The following is a 25,925-nucleotide window of genomic DNA, read 5'->3' as shown; positions in this document are numbered from 1 at the left end:
TGGTGGTCCAGTGTTTAAGACTGTGCTTCCACTGCAGGGGGCACGGGTTCAATCCCTGGTTGGGGAACTAAGATCCCACATGCCATGCAGTGCACACTCCCCAAAAAAAGAGAACACAGGAGACATCTATGAGAGGTGAATATTCCACTTTCTAATCTAGAAGATGGGTACGTAAGAAGTTTAGTTTCAGTATTCTTTATTCTGCTCAAATGCATTTATGTATAATATATTTCACAATTTAAGAAAAAATTTTTTTATAGTTAAGAATCAGGCTAATAATAAGAGTAACATAGTTACCTGAGACATAGTTCTTGTCAATTGACTTAAGTCTGTCTGGCTAACGGTTGTAGTTTCATCATTTTCAGTAAGGGAAGATAAACCAGATCCTGGAAGCACCCCTTTCTTAATCAAAGTTCGTACAAAATGACTAATGGAAAAAAAAGAAAAAAACTTCTGTTATCTTAATCTCTTGTTTAAAGCTACTAATAAATAACTGCAGCTTTTACTGAGATATACTTGACATATAAAATTATATTAGTTTCAGGTATACAACATAATGAGTCAATATTTGTATATATGGCAAAATGATCACCACTATTCTAGTTAACGTAGGTCACCACACACAGTTACAATTTTTTTTCCTTGTGATGAGAACGTTTAACGTCCACTCTCTTAGTAACTTTCAAATATACAACCCAGTATTATTAACTATAGTCACCATGCTACACATTATAGCCCCAGGACTTACTTATTTTACCACTGGAAGTTTGTACTTTTTGACCCCCATCACCCATTTCATCCACCCCCATGCCTTGCCTCTGGCAGTCATCAGTCTGTTCTCCTGTACTCTGTATCTGTGAGTATGTTTGCTTGTCTGTCTTTTTTAGATTCCACGTATAAGTGGGATCATATGGTATTTGTCTTTCTCTGTATGACTTATTTCACTTGAGATGTCCTCAGGGTCCATCTATGTTGTCACAAAATGGCAAGATTTCCTTCTTTTTGAATGACTGAATAATATTCCGTTGCATAGTGATGTTTGGTCAACAATAGGAAGTTCTGATTTTTTTCATTTTATCATTCTCATTACTTTACAACCAGTAATTTCTTTTGCTTCATGTTAAAAAATATTTAATTGCTATATATACTACTGGAGCAATATTCTCTATCAGTCACTGCAATGGTGTAAAACTTTTCTGGAACGCTATTTATTTTAAAGCTATGGTGGCCATCTTTGAATGTTGATGATCAGAACACATAGGAACCTGGCATTTAGAAGTGATTTAATTAAGTATCAGAGTAATGTAGCAGTGAAATAGGGCTTAGAGTCAAAAATTTAATGATGCATGTTGAGCCCTTACGTTTACAACTGTGATATTTATACTAGCTACCCAAGCGTACAGTATTTTCTTTCAAGTTATTGCTGACATGACCCCAAATCAGTGTTGCCACAGCTAGAAGTTTATGGGTACAATAAAAAGATATTTGTTATAGTACAAATATATTAGGTCTTTCAAAGATAGTATTAAATTTCATGTATACAGAACTTCCCATACTTTTGGATTTTTCCTTGCTCGTGTTCTGTAAAACTTGGTTCACCTCAAGCTAAGTGTCTCTGAAACTGCCACTAGAGGGTAGCACAAACATATCTGTGAGGCTCTGATTCTCTAAAACAAGGCCAGGAGCCAGGACTGGGCAAACCGGGCATGTTGTTACTACAGTGACAGTGTTCCAAGGAAAGGCAATTGTGTAGCACTCATTCTCCAAGGCTGGCCAAAAAACCGGCTTGCTCTTATGCTGACCTGAGAACTCTGTCCAGCAGTCAGGTGCAAGGAAATGCCATTCACATATTTTTGCTTTGGGCTCTGCCAGATAAAATGGATATACTAGGGAATTCATAACAGGTTCAAGCAGTGGATAGATTAGTTCACTGAATCCAATCACTTGATTGAATCCAATCAAGTGTTGAAGTCACCTAGACCTGGGTTAAAGAATTTCATGCAACTTAATTAGGTAAAAACGCTGAAAGAAAGCATACGAAAATTAAGTAAGAGAGTCAATGTCGGAAGTTCAGGTTATGAAACCAACGCATTTGTGGTCTCTCTTGGCATAGGGATTCTAGAAGCCTGCGTGTGACAGTTTGAATCCTGAGAAAATCTGTCCTGGTGGTATGCAGCTCTGGTTCATACAATCCGCAAAATATTTGAGTAATATGCAATCTCAGTAAGCTAAGAGATAATCAGAAGTTATTTGGAATATGGTAAAATCATCATCTTAGTGGATAACACTAACTATAAAATTAATTGGAAAAAGTATAAAGCATTAGTATTTTTATGTTAAGTTTAAGAAAATTCTGTCTTCATGTGGTATTTTGTATTTGTAACAGGTGAAAGAAGTGTAGCATGTTACATAATCCAACAAATTAGGCTATACAATGTGTAGCTTTATATTTAATTTTAGGTTTATAATTAAGTTATAGGTATAAGAAAATTTTGGTTTGTAAAAACCAGTAGTGTACATAGGAAAAACCAAGGTTACCAAAAAACATTTTGATTATTTGAACTTTTAATGATGATTTATATAATTGGCAAGATTTTATTTATGATGATTTTTGGCTTTTCAAGAATTACTTAAAGCAAAAATAATATATAGTACGGTTGTAAATGCAATTTAAAATGTTTAAATTCAGCTAACTAAATTTATTTAAAACTTTTATAGAAATTAATAATTTATGTATAAAATAAGATTTTTTATAAGTTAAAATGAAAGTTTGAGGAAAACTAGATTTGCAAATACATAACAGAACAAATTTTTAAAACCAAAGAAGCAGCAAATTGTTTCTTCTGTTTATAAAGCTTGACATGGCTAAATGCCGTGTTTGTCTACCAGTGCTGCCTAGGGGGTCCCTCTTCACCCACTTTTCAGTGTTTAATCGTTGATGCATAGAACTGCAGGAGCCTTAAGTTAAAACATTTGAATAATGTTTCTAATATTTTCAACTTAACTAGAGTCCATAAAATTTAAATTAACAGGCTATGATGTAAAGAAGCTCTAAAAGTAGGACAGTACAATGAACAGAATTCTGATCTAAATTTTGATTGCTTTTATTCATCAGCTTATATTCTTTTTTTTTTTTTAAGATGTTGTGGGTAGGAGTTTATTAATTAATTTATTTATTTTTGCTGTGTTGGGTCTTCGTTTCTGTGCGAGGGCTTTCTCTAGTTGTGGCAAGCGGGGGCCACTCTTCATCGTGGTGCGTGGGCCTCTCACTATTGCAGCCTTTCTTGCTGCGAAGCACAGGCTCCAGACGCGCAGGCTAAGCAGTTGTGGCTCACGGGCCTAGTTGCTCCGCGGCATGTGGGATCCTCCCAGACCAGGGCTCGAACCCGTGTCCCCTGCATTAGCAGGCAGATTCTCAACCACTGCACCACCAGGGAAGCCCCATCAGCTTATATTCTTATCGTGGATTTTAATATATTCAAGAGGAGGATGAAACACATCTAATTGTCATTATATTTGTGACCTATAAGCCATTCAAAAATTTTAATGATGTTCTAGTAAAGTTTAAAAAAAATTCAAAAAAGTACACACATCATAAATGTAAAACTTGCTGAAAAATCACCAAGTAAATATGGCCATATCAGATCAAGAGATATTCAGATTCAGATCAAGAGATACTAATATTACCAGCACTCCACAAACCCTGCCAGACGTGCTTCCCAATCACAGCTAGCACTCCTCGCCACAGGTAACCACTATCAAGACTTCCAACACCATATGTTGCTTTTTCTTTTCTTTTTAAAATCTATATTAATAGAATAATTAAACTATATACTTTTTATACCAGATTTCTTTGGTCTAATATGTTTGTGTGTGACATTTATCCATGCTGATTTTTTTGCAGTATTTCTTTTGCTTTATATCTATATATTATTGTATTATGTTTGTCTGTGGTTTTACTATGATTATCTAGCTGCAGTTTTCTCCGCTTTTACATTACTTGACTTTTTTTCAGAACTTGCTGAATCTTGACTTGATTTTTCTTAACTTTTGGGATAATTTTGGCCATTATATTTTTATTTCATGATTATCCCCAAACTCTCCTCTACTTCTGAGACCCACTTGCAAGTATGTTGGTCTTTTTCAACTTTTCTTACATGTCTTTTATTATACTTTTCCTCATTTTTTTTTTTTTGGTCACCATACTTCAGTCTGGATATTATCTTTTGACCTATTTTCCACTTTGCTAATTGTCTTTTTTTTGCTGTATCTTATCTGTGATTAAACACATCCACTGAATTCTAAAATTTCAGTCATTACATTCCTTGGTTCTAGAATCCCTGTTTTTTTTTAACCATTTTAAATACTAGTATTTATTTTTATATTTTACAACTTTGAGGGATTATTGAAGTACATTTAACTGCACAAATTTAAAGAATAGTTTTGATAATCCTTGATTATGTATATATTCATGTGTTAGTTGTCAATTGCTTCATAACAAATCACCACACTTTTAGTGGTAATAATCGTATCACCCACTATTCCTTCTCATTATTGCTATCTGTGGACTTCCTTTTCACCACTGTGAACTCATTAAAAATGTTAGACCCAGGATGATAATTTTTATTTCTACCCCTATTGTCACATTCAAATATTAGTAAATTTGGATTCTTCCTCCCCTTCCTCCTTTTTCTTCTTCATTGTCTTTGCTGTTGTATTTAGTTAGCTCTTTTTTTCTCCTCTAAGAGTGACAGACTTCATCTCCCAGGTTTTTATGACAATCATTTGATCTTGTGATTTAATTATCAGGTAATAACCAGAAACATTCCCCAGTGCTAATTTTTAAAGTATAACAAAATACTGTGTTGTTCTGAAACAGAAGCCAAAACTGTAAAGCCAGACATATTTAGGCCTCATTTCGACCAATTCAAAATCTATCTTAACTGTTTATTACTGTGAAATAGTACCTAAAAATTTTATTTTCCTATGATCAGTGCATTGACACAAACTTTCATACATTTGTCACCAAGGGATACATTTTTAACTGCACAAATCACAAAAATGCTTCATCTGTTAACAAGATGAATTCATGGGAAAGAATGTTCTATACTTACGTTTCTGTTGGGATTGTAAATGGAGTCATTCTATAATTCAGAAACGGACTTGAAATCTCAAGAAACTGGTCAGGCTTCTTTACTACTAATTCTAAAAAGAAAAAGGTAGTGTGATGTACTTTTTTAAAATTTTCCAAGATTATATGTAAAATTTGACATTTAATGCAGTACTGATTAGATTAACTATTTACCCAGCAAACTTCAATAGAGTTAAATAGAAATGTACTACGATACATAAACTTTTGTATTAAAAAGGACTTTATAGATCCTACCAATATGAGATTTCTTTAGTCTACTTCTCAGTTGCTTTCCAGATTTACAACGTGAAACAATGAAGTCTCAAGGGAGAAAGTCAGCAATGTCTTCTAGAGTTATTACTTGGCATTTGCTGCTATTTCACATACACAAAAGACTTTCTATAAAAGTCTTTTGCTAAAAATGTGTTCTTTTAGTTAACCTCTACAACACAATTGCTCAAGACATGAAAAAAATGTGGACTAATACATGGAGATAGTGGAAGAACAGAAAATGTAACAAAGTAAAGGTCATGAGTAGAAAAGAAAGCAGTAGTCAAGAAAAATGTTGTGTGTATTCCTAAAGACATCTGAAGCTGACACAGATGTAAATTCTCAATGGATATAGCACACAACCCATGCACTAACACGGTGAACATTGAAATTAAACATTAGGTATAATTATTTTAAATAAGCTCCTATAGCAGTAGAAAGGATGACCACAGGACGAAGAGAAGTGAGACTATGACACAGTGCACATGACTTCTCTGTGCTTGTTCTGTGATAACCTCTATATTGATCTCTCTCTCTCTCTCTCTCTGTTTCCTCTTAATTTCACTTTAAATATTAAATCCAATAGAGAGAAGAAAGACAATGATGTGGTGAGCCTCAAAGCAGGACACTGCGGTTATGGAATCCCATCAATCCGTAGGTTTTCTTTCCCAGCTTACAATGGAGCTATCAAATTACACAGAATTACACAACAGTCAATATCAAAATCAGGAAGTAGCTGAATGTTCAATATTTTTCCTTTCATTCAGCTATTCCTGATGTTCTGAATGAAGAACGGTTGTGTGGCTCTATGCATTTAACTAAAATATAGCATTCAGTAGTAAAAGATTTTCTTTCAAGCATCATGTGAATGCTGATCTTTGGTTGGAAAGACAGAAGAAGATAGGAAGGAAGGAGGGAAGGGAAGGAGGGAGGGAGGAAACTGGAAAGTTCTTGGAATCCAAAGCAACAGTTGGCACTTTGGTGGCACAAGCAGCCTGTTGCAGAAACTCAAGGAATGTAAGGAAGTAACTGAAATAATCAAGCAGGAGGGAGAGAGGCAGACAAGCCTAATAAAAAAAAAAAGATGAACTGACCATTTCTCCTGTGTATCTAAACCAGGTATTTCTTTAATCTTTGTTCTTTTCTGGCCAGGATAAAACATGTTGTGCTAGAAAATCTTTGCCACCAGCTGTACTGGTTGTTTAAACGTAGGCAGAAAGCAAATGTGAGGAAAATTACATGGTTAACAGTTGTTATTTATATCTTAAAAACGTGTAAATTATGGTTGGAAGTAGGAGGCAAGGAACAGGTGAATACTCCAATCTCTGTGGCTAATGCGGTTTTAGGATCCTGAGTACCAATGAGACTTACGTATTACCCTGTGACTGAGATATGGTTCCTCTCCCCTGCACTGAAGGATCAGCAACACTTGAATTGGTAGCAGAAGCCACAGCAAGCACCATCAATAAGGGTACAAGCCATGGTTCATGAGCCCAGCCACTTAAAGCTTATTTATATGCTTCTCGGGGATGCCTTTAGTAAACTGGCACTAGGTATGTTCATCATGGCTTTGTCTTCATTGTTCATTCAAGGACAGGCCTGTGAACCCTAATGCAATAACTTCTAGAATGGGATGACCTGTTACTGGATGGATACAATTAGAAGATACTGAGGTATTGGAAAAGACAAAGGAAGAAAATGCGAAAGCAAGGAAATGAACACAAAAAAGATAACAAAAAAAGCTGTTTTTGAACAAAGATAATTTAAACTTTTCGGAATGGGAAATATATATACACACATACACATATGTAGACCATAGCACCACAATTCTCTATCACCCTTCATTAAAAATCGCAAGTATAAACTAGGTACGGAAAGGCCATATGTTTATGTTGAATTAATATAAACAAATTAAATTATTCCTCTAAGCCATAATTTTTTAATTATTTTTCTTTTCTAATCCCCTCTCCTTCTGATTTTTCATTTATGGTCTCGCTCATTTCTTCTCTCGCCATCTTGGTCTCTCTTCCATTCAAACGTGGTGCTCATGGAAAAAGGAGTCAAAATGAAGACTTGTCGAGAAAATGATTGAAGGAGCGAAGAATTAGACATGGATTATGAGGAATTTAGAAATAAAAGGTGAGAATAAGAACAAGGTGGGAACAGTCTCCCTGCCCCATTCTCAACCTGTGTGAACCTGTGTATTTCTGAGCACTACTGCCATTCACTGTGGCTACATGACAACACTGACACAGGAACCAGCCCAGGGTAAAAGTCCTATTCCTATAGGAGTTTCAAACAGAAATCAGTCAATTCAAAGATTATGTCCTACAGGGCACTATAGAATGATGCCCATGTTAGAAATTCACACCAGTGGTCTAACGTATATGCTATTTAACCTTCTATGTTATTTACTACAAACCACTTTTTTATCACAGTTATAATCACAATGCCATCACCCAAAGAATGGCCTTTATATATCTGGCCAGTTTAGACATGAAAACCAAACTGCTTGGCGTCTGAGATGTGCAGAATTAATCCTTTAAAGACATAAAATTCGGACATAAAATTAAATGAAGGTTTTAACTGTAACGTTGAGTTGTTTGCCTTGATATGTATCTCATTACAAATGAAACTATTAGAACTTCATAGAGAGAAATGTTAATAAGATTTATTCATACCTTGAGCTTCATCTGTTATAACAGTTTCCTTTTTTTGACGAAGGAGTTTCCACGGAGGTATAGGAGGTAGTTTTGGTGGTGCTATAAGGGGGCAAGACCTAGTTCTTGTCACCAGCACAGGATGGCTACAGGTATGGGAAAGCCCATATTCCCTAAGCTTCTCAGCAGAATCAGCCTAAAAGGTAGAAGGCAGATTTAAAAGGATTCTTGTATTTGCTTCATGCACTTAAGATAATACTTTTTGTCATTATAAAAATACTATCACCACTAGAGAGACATAGTGATAATAAGAAAAAAAATAACCACCCGTATTTCTACATCCCTTAACATAAGCACTATTACTCTTTGTATTTCTTTCCATCTTTTAAGTTATCTGGGGCCCCCTTTCCTTATTTACAAAATGAGAGACTAGAACCAGAAGCCACTTCTCAGTTCTAAGAGTTTAAGATTCTATGAGATTGCAGAAGTCTTAGTATATCAGTTTTGGTCCAAAATTAATCAACTACTATTTTTATAGGTTAAAGCTTTGATGCAGTCCTTAACATGTAAAGTCTTTGTTAGTTTGTTTTTTAAGCACCAGCAATTGCTACATAGTGTTCAAAAAAACCCACTGCCTTTAGGCGTCAGGTCCATGAGGGTAAGCGGTTGCCTTGTCTACAGTGTCCTCAGGCTCCGCCCACACGAAATCCTCATGATCACGCCTGACAATGGAGGCATTCACAGAAGGACAGAGGTTAGAGGCTGCCCTATGTCCTGCCAGATCAAGTCGTTTCCCAGGCAGATGCTTTCCATATTTGACGGTTCAGATCTCCTGAAGCCACTTGGCTTTGGAACAATTCAGGATAAGATTTAAGTAGAAATTCAGTTACTGACTGATGGCTGAAATATGCCATAAGTAATCAAAAAGTATGTGAAAGTTAAAGTAATGTACACTGTAGTCGGATTCTCATGTTCACGGTCTAAATGTTGAAACATTTAAAGTAAAATAAAATATTAACTACCTTAAAGTCAGTTTTGCCAGTAACTATTTTTCTTCCTAGTGATTTTGCATCATTGATTTCTATGCAAATACCAATGTTTGAAAATGTAAATTTATAAAGCAGTCATTTAAATTGGGATCAGAAACCCACCTTTTAGCCTATTCTAAATTATTGCCTCAGCTACAACATGCCTTGCTGTTGGGGCTGTTTTTCTGTAGCTCAAACTGTAGCTCAATCTATAGTTGAGGCACAAAATAGGCAGGGGTATCCCTGAGCTAGAATAGTTCTTCCTGAATCCAGAGATTAATTATGATGGTAATAATTAATAATTGTAAGAAAGAGTTAATCAGTGCATTATTAAGTCCAGTAGAGCCACTTAAAAGCATTATAAGTATGTGAAATAAAGAGGAAAGCACTTCAATGTTTTTGTGTTTTTTTTAAAAAAAGGCCTAATTTAAAGGAGAGGAAAATGCCACATCCCCTTTATCCCATCTGTGAATGTTAACAATTCACTGAAAAATTCAGAAACCCCTGGAATTATGCCTTAGAGTGGCTTAAAATTTTTTTTCATAGATGCTATAAAGGCTAAACCTTTTTTGTATAGATGCTATAAAGGCTAAACTTTAACTCTGTCAAATTTTAGAAGTTTCCCAACACCTGAAAGGAACCCTTTCCAATAAGAATTTATGGAAGAATACACTGCTGTTATTCAATAGGTTAATGTCTCGGTATAGTAATAAAAATACATTACTGTAAAATTTACATTTAAATAATATCCAAAGTAGTATTTATAAGTTGAATAATTCCCAGATAGTTTACCGTTCAAAAATTTGGTCTACACATCTCAACTCCTTCTTACAATTGCAATCACAATTGTAGTCTGTTTGCTTTCTTTTTTGAGCTGCAGAGCATCAGAAAATAAAACTATTTAAGGCATTTAGAAAATGTAAGATATTGTGTCAAATAATTAAGTATGGTATTTTCACCTATTGTATTGTTTGAATAATCCACAAAAGTACTAGCTTGATGTAAGGTATGTAAGCCAGTTTCTCTTACTTCGTTTTATTTCCAACATACTACACAATACTTCTGAATGACATAAAGTAATGCTATTAATAATAGTTATAGTTTGATATTGAGAAACTTTGTTCAAGGGGCACAAATTTCCTTAGATTAGAATTAGGGACAGAGAGAAATTTAGAATAGTGAAACATTCTAGTGAAATACTGAATAGGCCTTCAAGAAATATTTTTGAATAATTCATTATGTACGACAAACTAGAAGTTTCCTTGTCCATAAAACCCTTTCACTCCCTTACCCCATCCCACCTCAGACATTCTAAAAGTAGGATTTTGAGTAGATAGGAGAGGCTTTTTTAGAACTCCCAGCTCACCCATTTAAATAAAACTAAAACCACTTAGAAGATCCAGGAGAAAGAGGATGGGGAAAATGTGGGGTAATTCTTAACACTTTGTTTCTTCCCAAGTTTTTTTTTCTTTTATTCTTGCATTCTTTAGCAATTCTTTAAATAAAAGTATTGACTTTATTTTTACAGCCTGGTCTCATTGTCTTTGGGGTTAGAATTTTTTGCAATGTACTCCATTTAACAAAATTCCACGAGAACAGAACTTGTTTTCTGTAGATTCAGCTTGAAAATATTATATCATCTTTACATTCTGATTTTTACCAGGAGAATGTGTTCATCCTGATAAATAATGTAAAAGAATCAGCAGGAGACTGTAACGCTGTAGTCAATTCATTACAGCCTTGAAGTTCATTTCATTACTGTTATAGACACTGGGCTCATTTCTGAAACTCTGGGCCCTTTAAGTCATTTCAACCCCCAAAAGGAGGATTTATAACACTCTGCACATCCTGGCTCCCTCCCACATCTCAAGCTGCCTCTAACACTTCTCCCTTTGCAATCTGTTCAACCTCTAGTAGTCCCTCGAACCCAGTGGGTTCTCCTTCACCTTCAGACTTTCCCACATAAGCTTCCCTCTGCTTCAAGCACACTTTTTCCTATTTTCCAGGCTAACATCTTAAAGCCACTGCTTAAACATTTTTTTTCCCCCTTTAGGAAGACTTCCCTAGTCACCCACTGGAGAGAAAGATGTGTTTCTGCTATGTGTCCAATACTCATTTATCCACTCCTTCATTAATTCATTTATTTGGTCACTCATTCAACTTTATTTTATTTTAATGCTACATCTACCATGTTCCAGGCACTCTCTATCATGAGAGTCTTCTAACTTTATTACTGCTGTTGCTCATCTGCCTTTCTCATTGACTCTAAACTTTGTGGGGAGCGTCCTTATTAATCATGTTCATCATGGTGTCCTCAGATCCCAGCTCATTGTTTAGGACATGTGGGGTAATTCAATTAATAAACAATAAACATCTGTTGAATTAATGAATAAACATGAGAGTTTCTTTGTTTTTTCAATTAAAAATTTTGTGTTTACAGGTTAATTTTTCAGTAGCACAGCAAAAAGTTCAAGTGGATTATTTTGCACCTTCTTTGTGTAATGAAGATGTAAATTCTATCTTTATATTTTTCAGTTTTAAGAAGTGTTTAAGTACTTCCCATACGTGAGGCCAGGACACTCCATAAAGCATGGCTCATGTTCTTTTGTAGTCTATGATGTTAGACTACTGGAATATCTAAGACAACACCTAGGCCAAGGCTGGGTAAGGAGATTAAAAAAAAAACAGGGCTGACACAGGCAGCTGAAATCCTAACTCGGAAGACTCAGAAGCCTGGGAAGCACACTAGGATTTAACCATGGCTAAAGGTAAATAACTTTGAAATAAAAACAGAGACACTGCCCCTTTCTCTACATTCATAATGGCACATTATGTTCTGTTGTCTTGACAATATTACCCTTGTTATATTACAGATTTTCACAGGAAGGAATGCTTCCTATCTAAAAAGAAAGAAGGAGGAGGAAAAGGAGGAAGAGGAAGGAGGGAGGGAGGGAGGAAGGAAGGGAGGGACAAAGGAAGGGAGGGAGGAAAGGAGGGAGGAAGGAAGGGAGGGAGGGAGGGAGGGAGGAGGGAAGGGAGGGAGGGAGGAAGGAAGGGAGGGACAAAGGAAGGGAGGGAGGAAAGGAGGGAGGAAGGAAGGGAGGGAGGGAGGGAGGAAGGAAGGGAGGGAGGAAGGAGGGAAGGAAGGAAGGGAGGGAGGAAGCGAGGGAGGGAGGAAGTGAGGGAGGAAGGAGGGAAGGAAGGCACGGAGGGATGAAGGGAGGGAGGAAGGAAGGAAGGGAGAGAAGGAGGAGGGAAGGAAGGGAGGGATGGAGGAAGGGAGCAAGGGTGGGAGGTAGGAAGGGAGGGAGGGAGGGCGGGAGAGAGAGAGGGTGAAACGGAGGGAGGAAGGAAGGAAGGAAGGAAGGAAATGAGGGAGGGAGGAAGCAGGGAAGGAAGGGAGGGAGGAAGGGAGGGAGGGAGGAAGGTAGGGAGGAAGGAAGGAAGGGAGGGAGGGAGGAAGGGACAGAGGGAGGAAGGGGGGAAGGAAGGGAGGAAGGAGGGAAGGCAGGGAGGGAGGGAGGAAGCAGGGAAGGAAGGGAGGGAGGGAGGAAGGAAGGGAGGGAGGGAGGGAGGAAGGGAGGGAGGAAGAAAGGGAGGGAGGAAGTATGTCTTCTCATACTTTGATGTAGTGATTTCAGAACATATAAAATTCTAGCAATAAAGTGTTGGATGTCTAAAAGTTCCCCAAAGTGTTAGGAATCAATACAAAGACAATAGGCTGTTTTCTAAGTAGACTGAAGAGTAATCTGGCTTTACTCTTTAAAAGGGAAGGAGAAAAATAATTTTTATGTCCCAGAACCAAAGATAACTTAAAAAATTATGGCAAACCAATGCATCCCATGTAACTGTTAAATATTATGTTGTCAAATATTTCACATCATGGGAAAATGTTAATGATACAGTGTCAGGTGAAAAAGCTGGTTTCTAAACAGAAAGTAAAATAGAATTCCCCTGAGTAAAAACGTTTATACACATGTACACATAGAAAATATGCAGACAAGAAAAACAGTCAAAGTGTATACGCCAAAATGTTAATAGTGTCTATGACTAGGTGTTTATACTATGAATAGCTTAATTTTATTATCTTTGTCCATATTTTCTAAGTTTTCTATAAGTTGTTAGATTTATAAGAAAAAAGCAATTAACATTTTTGTGTGTATTACTTTAAGATACAAGGAGCTCATAGCAGTGGTTTTCTAGCCCTCAATACGCATTTATTTAAGTTGTCTTAGGTTAAGAAAATATGTATGACCTGTTTATAGAAAGATGATTTATTACTTAGGAATGGCTTACACACTTCTCACTGAAATACATAATTTGATGCCTTTTGTTTACAATGAAAGGAATTGATAAAAATCTATGAGACTACATCCTTGTTTTTTTTTTTTTTTGTAGTTAAAACTATTGCAGTCATCTAAGAAAATTTTGGATGTTCCAGGTCCCTGTACCTAAGTGCCTAATTATAGAGATAACAGGACTGAAATTCAGGAATGAAATTTTGATTAAATTCTGATATACCTTTTACTACAACACACACACACACACACACACACACACACCCCATAAATTATACTGAATTTCTTGGCCTTGAGTACTTACCATCTTCTCTAATAAAAAGATATTCTTTTCAAACAAATAGAGAGGTGTAAAGGTAGCATATACAACTACCTGAGGGGACTGTATTGCTGAAGAACCTGTAAAACCAAACACATACTGCGTCATGGAAATTCTAGACAAAATGGAACTGGCAGGTCTTAGTAGACTGTTCAAATTCCTTAATGAACTTATCTTTGCTGATGAAATATAGGTAAATAACTCTGCATGCATATAATAAATGTTAAATCTCAAATGTACATCTATTTTATAGAATGTCTTATCAGTTTTACCTTCACAATAGTACCATATAATTCATTAAGAAATCATTTTACTTCATTGTAAAACACTTATTACATAAACTCACTCTAGCTATCTGTCAATGTAACTTAGCTTTCATAGAATCTTTATTTTGAATTTAAGGAATTCTGAGAGTTTCTGTGTCATTTCAAGTAGAAAGAAAACATAAATAAATTAATCCTCCCATGAAGAATGGAAACTAAGAAGGTAACTTAGTTTGGAATGTTTAATGCCTGTAGATTTGCTCCTGAACATCAATATTTATTCATGTGTTCCTTAATACCCCTGAAATTACCCCATTTGATTCATGATGCTTTTGTTCTTTAAAGATTCTGGCCAAAATAATAGAATTTATTTTCCTCTATTGTTTTTATTTTTAATTAAAAGGTTTTGATTTATTCCTTTAAAATTCACACACTTAACAAAAGCAGAAATATAGATCAATGGAACAGGATAGAAAGCCCAGAGATAAACCCACGCACATATGGTCACCCTATCTTTGACAAAGGAGGCAAGAATATACAGTGGAGAAAAGACAGCCTCTTCAATAAGTGGTGCTGGGAAAACTGGACAGGTACATATAAAAGTATGAAATTAGAACACTCCCTAACACCATACACAAAAATAAGCTCAAAATGGATTAAAGACCTAAATATAAGGGCAGACACTATCAAACTCTCAGAGGAAAACATAGGCAGAACACTCTATGACATAAATCACAGCAAGAACCTTTTTGACCCACCTCCCAGAGAAATGGAAATAAAAACAAAAATAAACAAATGGGACCTAATGAAACTTCAAAGCTTTTGCACAGCAAAGGAAACCATAAACAAGACCAAAAGACAACCCTCAGAATGGGAGAAGATATTTGCAAATGAAGCAACTGACAAAGGATTAATCTCCAAAATTTACAAGCAGCTCATGCAGCTCAATATGAAAAAAACAAACAACCCAATCCAAAAATGGGCAGAAGACCTCAATAGACATTTCTCCAAAGAAGATATACAGATTGCCAACAAACACATGAAAGAATGCTCAACATCATTAATCAGTAGAGAAATGCAAATCAAAACTACAATGAGATATCATCTCACACTGGTCAGAATGGCCATCATCAAAAAATCTACAAACAATAAATGCTGGAGAGGGTGTGGAGAAAAGGGAACCCTCTTGCACTGTTGATGGGAATGTAAATTGATACAGCCACCGTGGAGAACAGTATGGAGTTTCCTTAAAAAACTAAAAATAGAACTACCATCCGACCCAGCAATCCCACTACTGGGCATATACCCTGAGAAAACCATAATTCAAAAAGAGTCATGTACCAATATGTTCATTGCAGCTCTATTTACAATAGCCAGGACATGGAAGCAACCTAAGTGTCCATCGACAGATGAATGGATAAAGAAGATGTGGCACATATATACAATGGAATATTACTCAGCCATAAAAAGAAATAAAATTGAGTTATTTGTAATGAGGTGGATGGACCTAGAGTCTGTCATACAGAGTGAAGTAAGTCAGAAAGAGAAAGACAAATACCGTTTGCTAACACATATATATGGAATCTAAGGAAAAAAAAAATAAAGGTCATGAAGAACCTAGGGGCAAGACGGGAATAAAGACACAGACCTACTAGAGAATGGACTTGAGGACACGGGGAGGGGGAAGGGTAAGCTGTGACAAAGTGAGAGAGTGGCATGGACATATATACACTACCAAACGTAAAATAGATAGCTAGTGGGAAGCAGCCACATAGCACAGGGAGGTCGGCTCGGTGCTTTGTGACCACCTAGAGGGGTGGGATAGGGAGGGTGGGAGGGAGGGAGACGCAAGAGGGAAGAGATATGGGAACATATGTATATGTATACCTGATTCACTTTGTTATAAAGCAGAAACTAACGCACCATTGTAAAGCAATTATACTCCAATAAAGATGTTAAAAAAAAATTCACGCACTTACATTTCACTGCACTAGATAATATGTTTATTGAAGAATAATATCTTTAGAACCGCAATATATAAATTAGATGTTAACCCTGGATCACTCTAAAATGGATTAAGATGTGAACTATGCCCAACTTGTAAAAATATGTTTTTACATTTAAAAAGTAAATTTTGTATATGTAGGGGAGCAAAATTTGTCACCTTAAAATGTGTCTCTCTGTCATGAGGATTATTTTGGGCTTTTTTTTTTTTTTTTAAGAACAGAGTACTCAGGAATTCTTTCTTTTTACCTCCCCCTTAACTGCCTAAAAGAATTCAGATAAAGGGCCTGGTCCAGGAAGAGCACTACCACCAGAGACACCTACAAAGAATATGGGCTAAGTGTGGTAGGGCAGGGCCTAGAGACAAGAGTCCTCTCTGTGTCCCACTGCCTCTGCATGGTAGAGCCAACATGTGTTTACCAAACATTTGCTTTTCAATCTCCAGGTGAATTGCCTTCCTCCCTTTTGAAGTCACAAACCCCCGACCCCCTTTTCTTTCTCTCAGATGGTAGATAAGCCTCAATTGCCTAACTTGTCCTTGGGTTTCATTTTTCTTATGAGGCCTCATACATACATAATTATTATTCTTTTTCTTCTGTTAATCTGTCTCATGTCAATTTAATTCTTACACCAGCTAGAAGAACCTGGAGAGAGTAGAGCGAAATTTTTTCCTTCTCTAACATATTTTTCATGCAGCAGAGATCTGAACCCAGGCAATTTTACTCCACAGCCCAAACTTTGAACCACATTCTGTATCTAGAGGTTGACTTAACTATGAGTTTGGTAGAAAAAGAGGCATTGTTACCATCATTTTCACAAAGAAAGAAACTCAAAGAAAGGTTTAGCCATTTTCACAAACATGAATAATTATCAGTAACTTTGGGACTGTTATGTCATCCAGTATCAACAAAGATTGCTTAAGGCATCACTATAAGAAAACAAGTTTTTGTATAAAATTAAAAATATAATGACTAGTGTTTGTATTTTCTCTACCAAACCACCAGACATGTTTCTGTAAAAATACAAAGCCAGAACTATGAAAATGCTCTCACGAAAAAACACAGTAATGTATTAAGAAAGAAGACAAAACAAAAAAAGAAAAACAACTAGATAAAGCATAGTGCTGGAGGTAAATGGACATGTTTTCATGTAAAGAAGGATGAACTGAGAATTATGATATACACTCTGGAAGCACCAAGACAGATGATCCAATGTTAGGACTATAAAGTTTAAAATATATATTTTATATATCAACATATATATAAAATTTACACAGAGGAGGACATATATTAATACATATTAATATATATTTATTATATTTATATAAATATATTTATATATTTTATAATAAAAATATGTGTACTAACATACACTATATATTTTTATTAGTATTATATATCCTCCTTCATGTAAACACTTCTGTGACTGTTGTACCATAAGAACTTGGATAACACTGTCTCATATGTAGGATCTTGCTCTGTTATGCATAACCATCCTGAGGGCCTAACAATTATGGGCAACCTTGAAAAGCTTATTTAGACATGTCTAAACAGGAAATACATTTCTATGCTCCAGTGTTTTCCAGCATTTTAGGAAATAAGTGCAATAATTACTATTCTAGGAGACTGAGAACTTACAATCTGACAGAGACTGTAGAGAATATTGTACGTCTGATGAGGGCCTTGAACCATGAAGAGACCATTTGGATTTTTCCTTTTCTTTTTCCTTCTCTCCATCTTTACTCCTCTTCTTTCCAAGGTCTTTTGCATCGGCTTTCTCCAACATATTAAAAAAAGGTAATAAATCTTTTAACTACAAAACCTCAGTGTATGTCGCTTATTAAGTCATTGTGTTGAAAAGAAAGTTAAATAGTAGTAGTATTTAACTTATTTAAATGTAAAACAATAGCCATAAATTTCCCCAAGTACTACTCACCTCAAATTAGTAACATCAAAATAAAGCAAAACGTTGAAAATTGACATGTATTGTGAAAGACATGCAGCATTATTTATTATTGACTACACATAATTTTATGTTAAATGTAGATGATCAGTGGAATATAATTTATTCATATAAAATCATGATGTCAGGCTGATTTTCTCATTTAAAAAAGAAAAACCAGCAAAGTGCTTAAAGTTGAGTCCTAAATGTGGAGCCCTCTTAGATCTTCTTTACTTGGGGCTTGCATTTCAAGAAACACAGCTTTCTGCCTCCAGAATATCTTCTGGTGGAAACTGGCTACGAACCAACGTCCACAAACCAACATCTGATTGTCCACATGTTGTGTGTAGTAAAACCCAGTACCCAGAACCGTCCATCATTTGAATTTCCATTCACATTTACATTTCTATGAAACATGTTCTCCTTCAACTTACCCCTAAGCTTTTTTATTTCCTAATAAATCCCTTCCAATTCTAAAACAGAAATTTCAAATTTCTGCCATTCATTCTTTCATCATTTGCTAAACTTGTAATCACCACTGATCAGGTTGTTTGTTTTTTTTAAAATTTGCATAAATGAAAACTATAACATTAACAACTTGTACTGCTCCTTAGCTTCTAAAGTAAATCTATCTCATAGCTTTTATAGTAGATTTAACATCTATGTTAGATACAAAGGCAAGGTAACTATAACTTTATGAGATATTTTATTGGGAAACAAGTACAAAAAACATCAGAATTTTATTTTGTGGCTTTTCTATAAATATTTGCCTTAAAACTAATTATAGGTAATAATATATGACTTCATATATGATTTTAAAATGGGCTTTTAAAAGCCTTTAAATGCCTATTCAGAATTCATAATTTAAAAAATATAATATATACATATAATAAAAATTATAAATAGAAAAACACACTTTTCACATAGAAATTTGGAAAGTATGCAAAAATGTTTACCAAAATGTGGTTTTGCCAATACCATGAGTAAATCTGTTGCTCCTCTGTCACGTCATTTCAACCATCTGGCCAACCCCTCTGAATAAAAGTAGCAGCTGAGTCCTACTGGACATGGCCTTCCTCTAGTTCTGCAAGCTTCTGCCACATCTATTTTAAATAACAACGAGAACCTTCATCTCCACCTCCACTTCACTCTTAGCTTGTAGAGAATAGAAGCCTTTTGTCAGAAACCCTCAGCTTCTCCCTATCAAACCCATTCATCCACTGAATGTGCATCTGTCCTCTCCCATGCCCTGTGCCCACCCATTAGGATGGAGGAGACTTTGCTCCCTGGTTTGGTCCAATCCCTTCACCTGGGCTCTCTGGAAACTTACACTATGGCTGTCATCTCAACTGCATCTTCCCAATCACTTAAAAATACTTCTTCATCAGGTAAAAATTTAAATATCTTTCACGGGTCCCCTACATTCCCTGTCAGCTTCCACTTTGTCGCTCTCCTGTTCTTCACAGACAAACTCCTAACAGGGGTGTTTATAAATTATCTTACTTCCCACTTATTTCTTAACCTCTCCAACATGTCTTCCACTCTCATCACTTACCAGTGCCCAGTGACCTCCATATCACAAAATCCAGCAGAGAAACTTGAATTCTCATATTTCAACTCTCAACACTACTTGACACAATCTCCCTGATTCTTAAAACACTCTTTTCCTTTGACTTCAGTAGCAACATGCTCTGCTGGTCTTCCTGTTTCTCTGGTCATCCTTTAACCTCTTTTGCCAGCTCATTATTTGGTACCCAGTTCTCAGATATTTAGCTTCTTTAAGGCTGAGTCTTAAGCTTCTTAGTCTTCTCACTTTACGCCATCTCCTTGGGAATATCATTCATTGTTTAATTTGGCACGCATTTGTCAATGATTCCCAAAAGTATATCACCAGCCTGGAACTCCTGACATGAAAGTACACTTGATTTCTTAAAGGCACGTCAAATTCAGTATGTTCTGAGTCATTCTGTGATCTCTCCTCATAAAGCCGTTCCTCTTTTGGCATTACCCCTCTCAATAAAAGGTACTACCATCTATCCAGTTTTGGAAGTCAGAATTTTACACATCATCTTTGCCACATTCTGCCATTTTTTACATTTTAAATATCTGTCAATCATTTACTTTATCTGCCTCTCCACTATGACTGTCCTATTACCCTACGCCAAGCTACTATTGTCTCTGAACTGAGCTGATGCAAAGGTCTCCAAATTGTTTTTTCTGAGCTGATGCAAAGGTCTCCAAATTGTTTTTTCTATGTCCACTCATGTCACTGACTCTCCACCCCCATGTGCACACCAAGTTATTTTCTTCTCAGAGAACGAGAATATCCTTTTGAAAATGTGAAATAGATCATGACTCAACCCTAAACTCTTCATTAGCCGTCAATTGCTCCTTGGTAAAGATCAATCATCTTAACATGACCTGGAGGATTTGACATGATCGTCTCCTATCTACTTCTCCAGGCTCTTCTTAAGCCACTTTATTCCACACATCCTCTCCTCCAGCTATACATATCTTCTACCAGGTCTTCCAAATCATTGTCATTCCTGCTACTTCTTCATAATATTTATATCTGCTGTCTCCTCTACCTAGAATGCTCTTCCCTTCTCAGTCCTTAATCTTCCTCCAGATATCCCTATCATCTTTGCAAACACAGCTCAAAATTCCTTAGGGAATTCTTCTTTGATGCCCCAGACTAGGTCTTTCATATGAACTCCTAAAGTTTCCTGTATTTCCCTTCAAGACTCATGTATTGGTATGTATTTATGATTTTTAAAATTAATGTTAGTTCCACTCACTAAACCTTAGTTCTAGGAAGTGAGTTCCACACCTGATTTTGTTCATCAAGTTATCACTAATTCCTGGAACACTTACCGATATTCTCAGCAAGTAGTATATTGAATGGATTGTTAAATGGAGGGATGGATAGACAGAAGTTAACTTGTGATACATGAGAAAGGGATTCCAGGTTCAAATTAATTTAGGATACACTGGGTAAAACGAATTTAAACTGGCTTTTTTTTTGCTTTCTTTTATAAACTAATGCACATTAGATCATTTTAAATGGCACTGATGATAGGCAGATATCACACACACAATTTTTTTGTATATTTTTGAGGAACATTTACAGTAATTATTTCTGGGCAGTATATGGTTAGAAATGCTGGTTGATAAGATCTAGTTAAGGACAAAATATCAATATCTTATAAAACATAAACATTTGAAAGATCATTATAGATGCTATCACAGTACATAAAAAAGCTGAGTATCTTCTAGTATATTTAACTCTACTATACAAGCATTATTGTTCATATGTATGACTATATGAAATATTTTAGAAAACATAAAATAATGATTAAATATATTTCCCACTTAAGAAGAAATGCTCCTACACTCAGTAAAATAACTCAAAAATTTTTTTCCAGATTTTAACTTTCACCTTACAATAACCTGCAAATCATAATCTAATCTGTGTCTATTTCACACTTCCTGAAAAGGAAAACAGGACAACTTTTCTCCTTTGGTATTCTGGTCCTTTCCACTCTACATATAACATATAAGAAAGATGTGTTTAAGGGAAATTGAAAACTTAATGTGTTTTTCTATATTAATAAATATATTAATTGAGTATCATCAAAATATATAATTGCCTTTGATTTTTAAGGAGAGCAAAATATAGTAGAATAATTAACATATGGTAAACACCATTGCAAGTTCTAATATCTTAGAAAGGACCTTAATTACATGACTGTTTTCACAACACTTATATAAATATAATGACAATAAATAATCATTAAATTAAGCAATGACTAAACTATAAAGTGTTTATATATAATACCCATATTGAATAACATCATGATATAGAATGTCTTACCCTTTAAAACTCTGTCACTTTTCTCAGGTAATTTTAGTGTTGTTGCTGAAACTTCAGGTTTGAATTCCTTGCCATCTTTCATTTCTTTGCCATCTTTCACTTCTTTCCCATCCTTCATGTCTTTTCCTTGTTCTTTTAATTTGGCATCTGTGTCTGTTATTTTGCTTTCAGAGCTGGACTCATCTGACAGCTTAAATTCGGGCAATATTTCTCTCAAGAGCTCCCAAACTTTGTCCGTATATCCTGGGCTTAGGTAAAAAACAACATTAATTTCCAAATTAAGCTTTTTATTCCACATCAAGAATTGCTGACAGAAAAAAATTAACTTGCTACTTCAAAAAACCAATTACAATAGTTTCTTCACATGTTAGTTAAAAACACCATTATGTGCTTATTTATTCAACAAGCTTTGATTGAGTGCCTCCTCTGTGGTGGGCTTTGCTGATGCAAGGAGACCAAACATAGAGTTCCAATTAAAGATGGTGATGCAGGAAGATTCTGAACTCACCTCTTCCTATGGACACAACAAATCTACAGCTACATACAGAACAATTTCCTCTGAAAATAATAAAAAAAATTAGGTGAGGAATTCCTTCATATCTGGCAAATGAGAAAAAAAAACATAGTGAAATGGCTAGGAGAGGCTGAGACACAGTCTTGCCATAAACCTCACACAGTGTGGGCACACACAGTTTGGAGGGAGCTCACATCCCTAAGCTTTTCCCTGAAGAGTGAAGGGTTTGAACCCCACATAATGGCACCCCAACTTTTAAGACCTGCAGATCAGAGACAAGCTCCCAAAACATCTAGTTTTGAAAGCCAGCAGGGCTTGCATCCATGAGGCCCACAAGACTATAGCAAACTCAGAAAGAGTTCATAAAGGGCTGTCACGGACTCACCCATCCCAGGACTCACCCATCGAAGAGCACCCAGTAGGAGACTTTAATATCCCACTTTCACCAATGAATAGATCATCCAGACAGAAAATCAATGAGAAAACATTGGCCTTGGGACTTCCCTGGCAGCCCAGTGGTTAATACTTCGTGCTTCCACTGCGGGGGGAGTGAGTTTGATCCCTGGTCAGGGAACTAAGATCCCACATGTCACGTGGCATGGCCAAAAAAAAAAAAAAAAGAAAACATTGGCCTTGAATGACACATCAAATAGGATGGACTTAGAACATATAGAACATTCCACCCAATAGCAACAGAATACACATTTTTCTCAAATGTACATGGAACATTCTCCAGGACAGATCATGTGTTAAGTCACAAAACAACTCTTAATGAGTTCAAGAAGACTGAAATCATACCATGCATCTTTTCCAACCACAACTGTATGAAACTAGAAATTAATTACAAGAAGAAAACTGGGAAATTCACAGCTATGTGTAGATTAAACTATATGCTAGTGACCAACCAATGGGTCAAAGAAGAAATTTAAAAAATGCTTTGCGATAAATAAAAATGGAAGTACAACACAACAAAAATACAACAGATACAACGACAACAAATACAACAAAGCAAAGATAGTTCTAAGAAGTAGTTCTGTGAGAGTTCGTAGCAATACATGTCTACATTAAGAAATATGATCTCAAATAAACTACCTAACTTTACACCTAAAAGAAATAGAAAAAAAAGAACAAATGAAGCCTAAAGTTAGTAGAAGGAAGGTAATAACAAATATCAGAGTGGAAATAAATGAGACTAAAAAGACAGTAGAAAAGATCAAAGAAATTAAGAACTGGTTTTTTGAAAAGATAAACAAAATTGACAAACCTTTAGACTCACCAACAAAAAAAAGAGAGAATACTCAAATAAAGAAAATCAGAAATGAAACAGACACATTGTAATTAATACTACAAAATACAAAGGATCATAAGAGACTACTATAAACAAATATACAAAACAAACTGGACAACCTAAAAGAAATGGATAAATTCCTAGAAACATATGATTTACCAAGACAAAGAAATAGAAAATCTGAATGGACTGATTACTAGTAATCAAAAACTTCCCAACAATGAAAAGTCCAGAATCAGAGAGCTTCACTGGTGAATTCTACCAAACATTTAAAGAAGAATTAATACCAATACTTCTCAAATTCTTTCAAAAAATAGAAGACAGGGGAAAATGTCTAAACTCATTTAACGAGGCCAGCATTACCCTGATATCAAAATCAGACAAGGATATCACAAGAAAAGAGAACTACAGATCAAAATCCTTGATGAACATAGACACAAAAAATTCACAACAGAATGTTAGCAAACAATTCAACAATACATTAAAAGGATCATACACCATGATCAAGTGAGATTTATTCCTGGGGTGCAAGAATGATTCAACATGCATAAATCAATCAGTGTAATACATCACAGTAAAAAAAATGAAGGATAAAAATCATACGGTCATCTCAATAGATGCAGAAAACCATTTGACAAATTCAACATCCATTTATGATAAAAAATGCTCAACAAAATGGGGTTAGAGGGAACACACCTCAATATAATAAAAGACATATATGACATGCCCACAGCTAACATCATACTTAATGGTGAAAAGCTGAAAGCTTTTCTCTAAGATCAGGAACAAGATAAGGATAGCCACTCTCACCACTTTTATTCAGCACAGTATTGGAAGTCTAGCCAGAGCAATAAGGCAAGAAAAGGTAATAAAAGGCTTTTAAATCAGAAAGGAAGAAGTAAAAGAGTCATATTTACAGATGACATAATATTATATATATAGAAAACCTTAAGAAACTCCACCCAAAAGCTGTTAGAATAAACAAATTCAGTACAGTTGTAGGATACAAAATCAATATACAAAAATCTTTTGCATTCTATACACTAATAATGATCTAAAAGAGAAATTAGGAAAACAATCTCATATACAAGTGCAGCAAAAAGACCTAGGAATAAACTTAACCAAGGAGGTGAAAGACCTGTACACTGAAAACTATGATATTAATGAGAGAAATTAAAGAAGACATAAATAAATGAAAGATATACATGGCTTATGGATTGGAAGAATTAATATTGTTAAGATGTCCATACTACCAAAAGCAATCTACATATTCAATGCAATCCCTATCAAAATTCCAATGACATTTTTCACAGAAGTAGAATAAACAATCCTAAAATTTGTATGGAACCACAAAATATCCTGATTAGCCAAAGTAATCTTGAGAAAGAAGAACAAAGCTGGAGGCATCACACTTCCTGATTTCAAACTGTAATACAAAGCCATAGTAGTCAAAAGAGGATGATATTGGCATAAAAGCAGACACATAGATCAATGGAATAGAATAGAGAAGCCAGAAATAAACCCATGCATATATGGTCAATTAATTTATGACAAAGGAGCCAAGAATATAATGGGGAAAAGTACATTCTCTTCAATAAATGGTGCTGAGAAAACTGGACAGTCACATGCAAAAGAATAAAACTTGACCGTTATGTTATACTATACACAAAAATTAACTCCAAATGGATTAAAGGCTTACAAGTGAGACCTGAAACCATAAAACTCCTAGAAGAAAGCATAGATGTTAAGCTCCTTGACATCAGTCTTGGTGATAATTTTTTGGACTTGACACCAAAAGCAAAGACAACAAAAGTAAAAATAAACAGGTGGACTATATCAAACTAAAAAGCTTCTGCAAAAAAACAAAACAAACCTACAACAAAATGAAGAGACATCCTACTGAATGGAAGAAAATATTTGCAAATTATATAGCTAATAAAGGGTTAATATCAAAATATAAAAAGAACTAATTTAACCCAATAAAATGACTATCCAATTAATAAATGGGCAGAGGATCTGAATAGACATATTTCCAAAGAACATATACAGATGGCCAACAGGTACAATGGAACGTGCTAAACATCACTAATCATCAGGTAAATGTAAATCAAAACCACAATGAGTTATCACCTCACACCTGTTGTAATGGCTATCATCAGAAAGACAAGAAATGACAAGTGTTGGCAAGGATGTGGAGAAAAGGGCACTTTCATTCACTGTTGGTGGGAATGTAAATTGGTGCAGCCAGTATGAAGTTTCTTCAAAAAATTAAAAATAAAACTATTGTATAATCCCACAATTCCACTTCTAGGTATTTATCCATAGGAAATGAAAA

General features: G+C 35.4%; 1 protein-coding gene across 3 annotated transcripts in view; it reads right to left on the bottom strand.

The window, feature by feature from the left end:
• ADGB (androglobin) overlaps nt 1–25,925 on the bottom strand; it is a gene marked incomplete at its 5' end in the record, with an annotated part of 169,423 nt that overhangs the window by 80,920 nt on the left and 62,578 nt on the right. For all 3 annotated transcript variants that reach the window (XM_079939320.1, XM_079939318.1, XM_079939319.1), the window contains 6 exons: nt 298–427; nt 5,115–5,205; nt 8,083–8,257; nt 13,692–13,786; nt 17,611–17,778; nt 21,789–22,036. In XM_079939320.1, coding sequence (XP_079795446.1) covers nt 298–427; nt 5,115–5,205; nt 8,083–8,257; nt 13,692–13,786; nt 17,611–17,778; nt 21,789–22,036 — 907 coding nt within the window. The remainder of the gene's footprint in view (nt 1–297; nt 428–5,114; nt 5,206–8,082; nt 8,258–13,691; nt 13,787–17,610; nt 17,779–21,788; nt 22,037–25,925) is intronic.

Source organism: Stenella coeruleoalba, assembly GCF_951394435.1.
Source record: "Stenella coeruleoalba genome assembly, chromosome: 12".
Taxonomy (NCBI): domain Eukaryota; kingdom Metazoa; phylum Chordata; class Mammalia; order Artiodactyla; family Delphinidae; genus Stenella; species Stenella coeruleoalba.
Note: the sequence above shows the minus strand (reverse complement) of the source record. Positions and strands in the feature narration are given on the sequence as shown.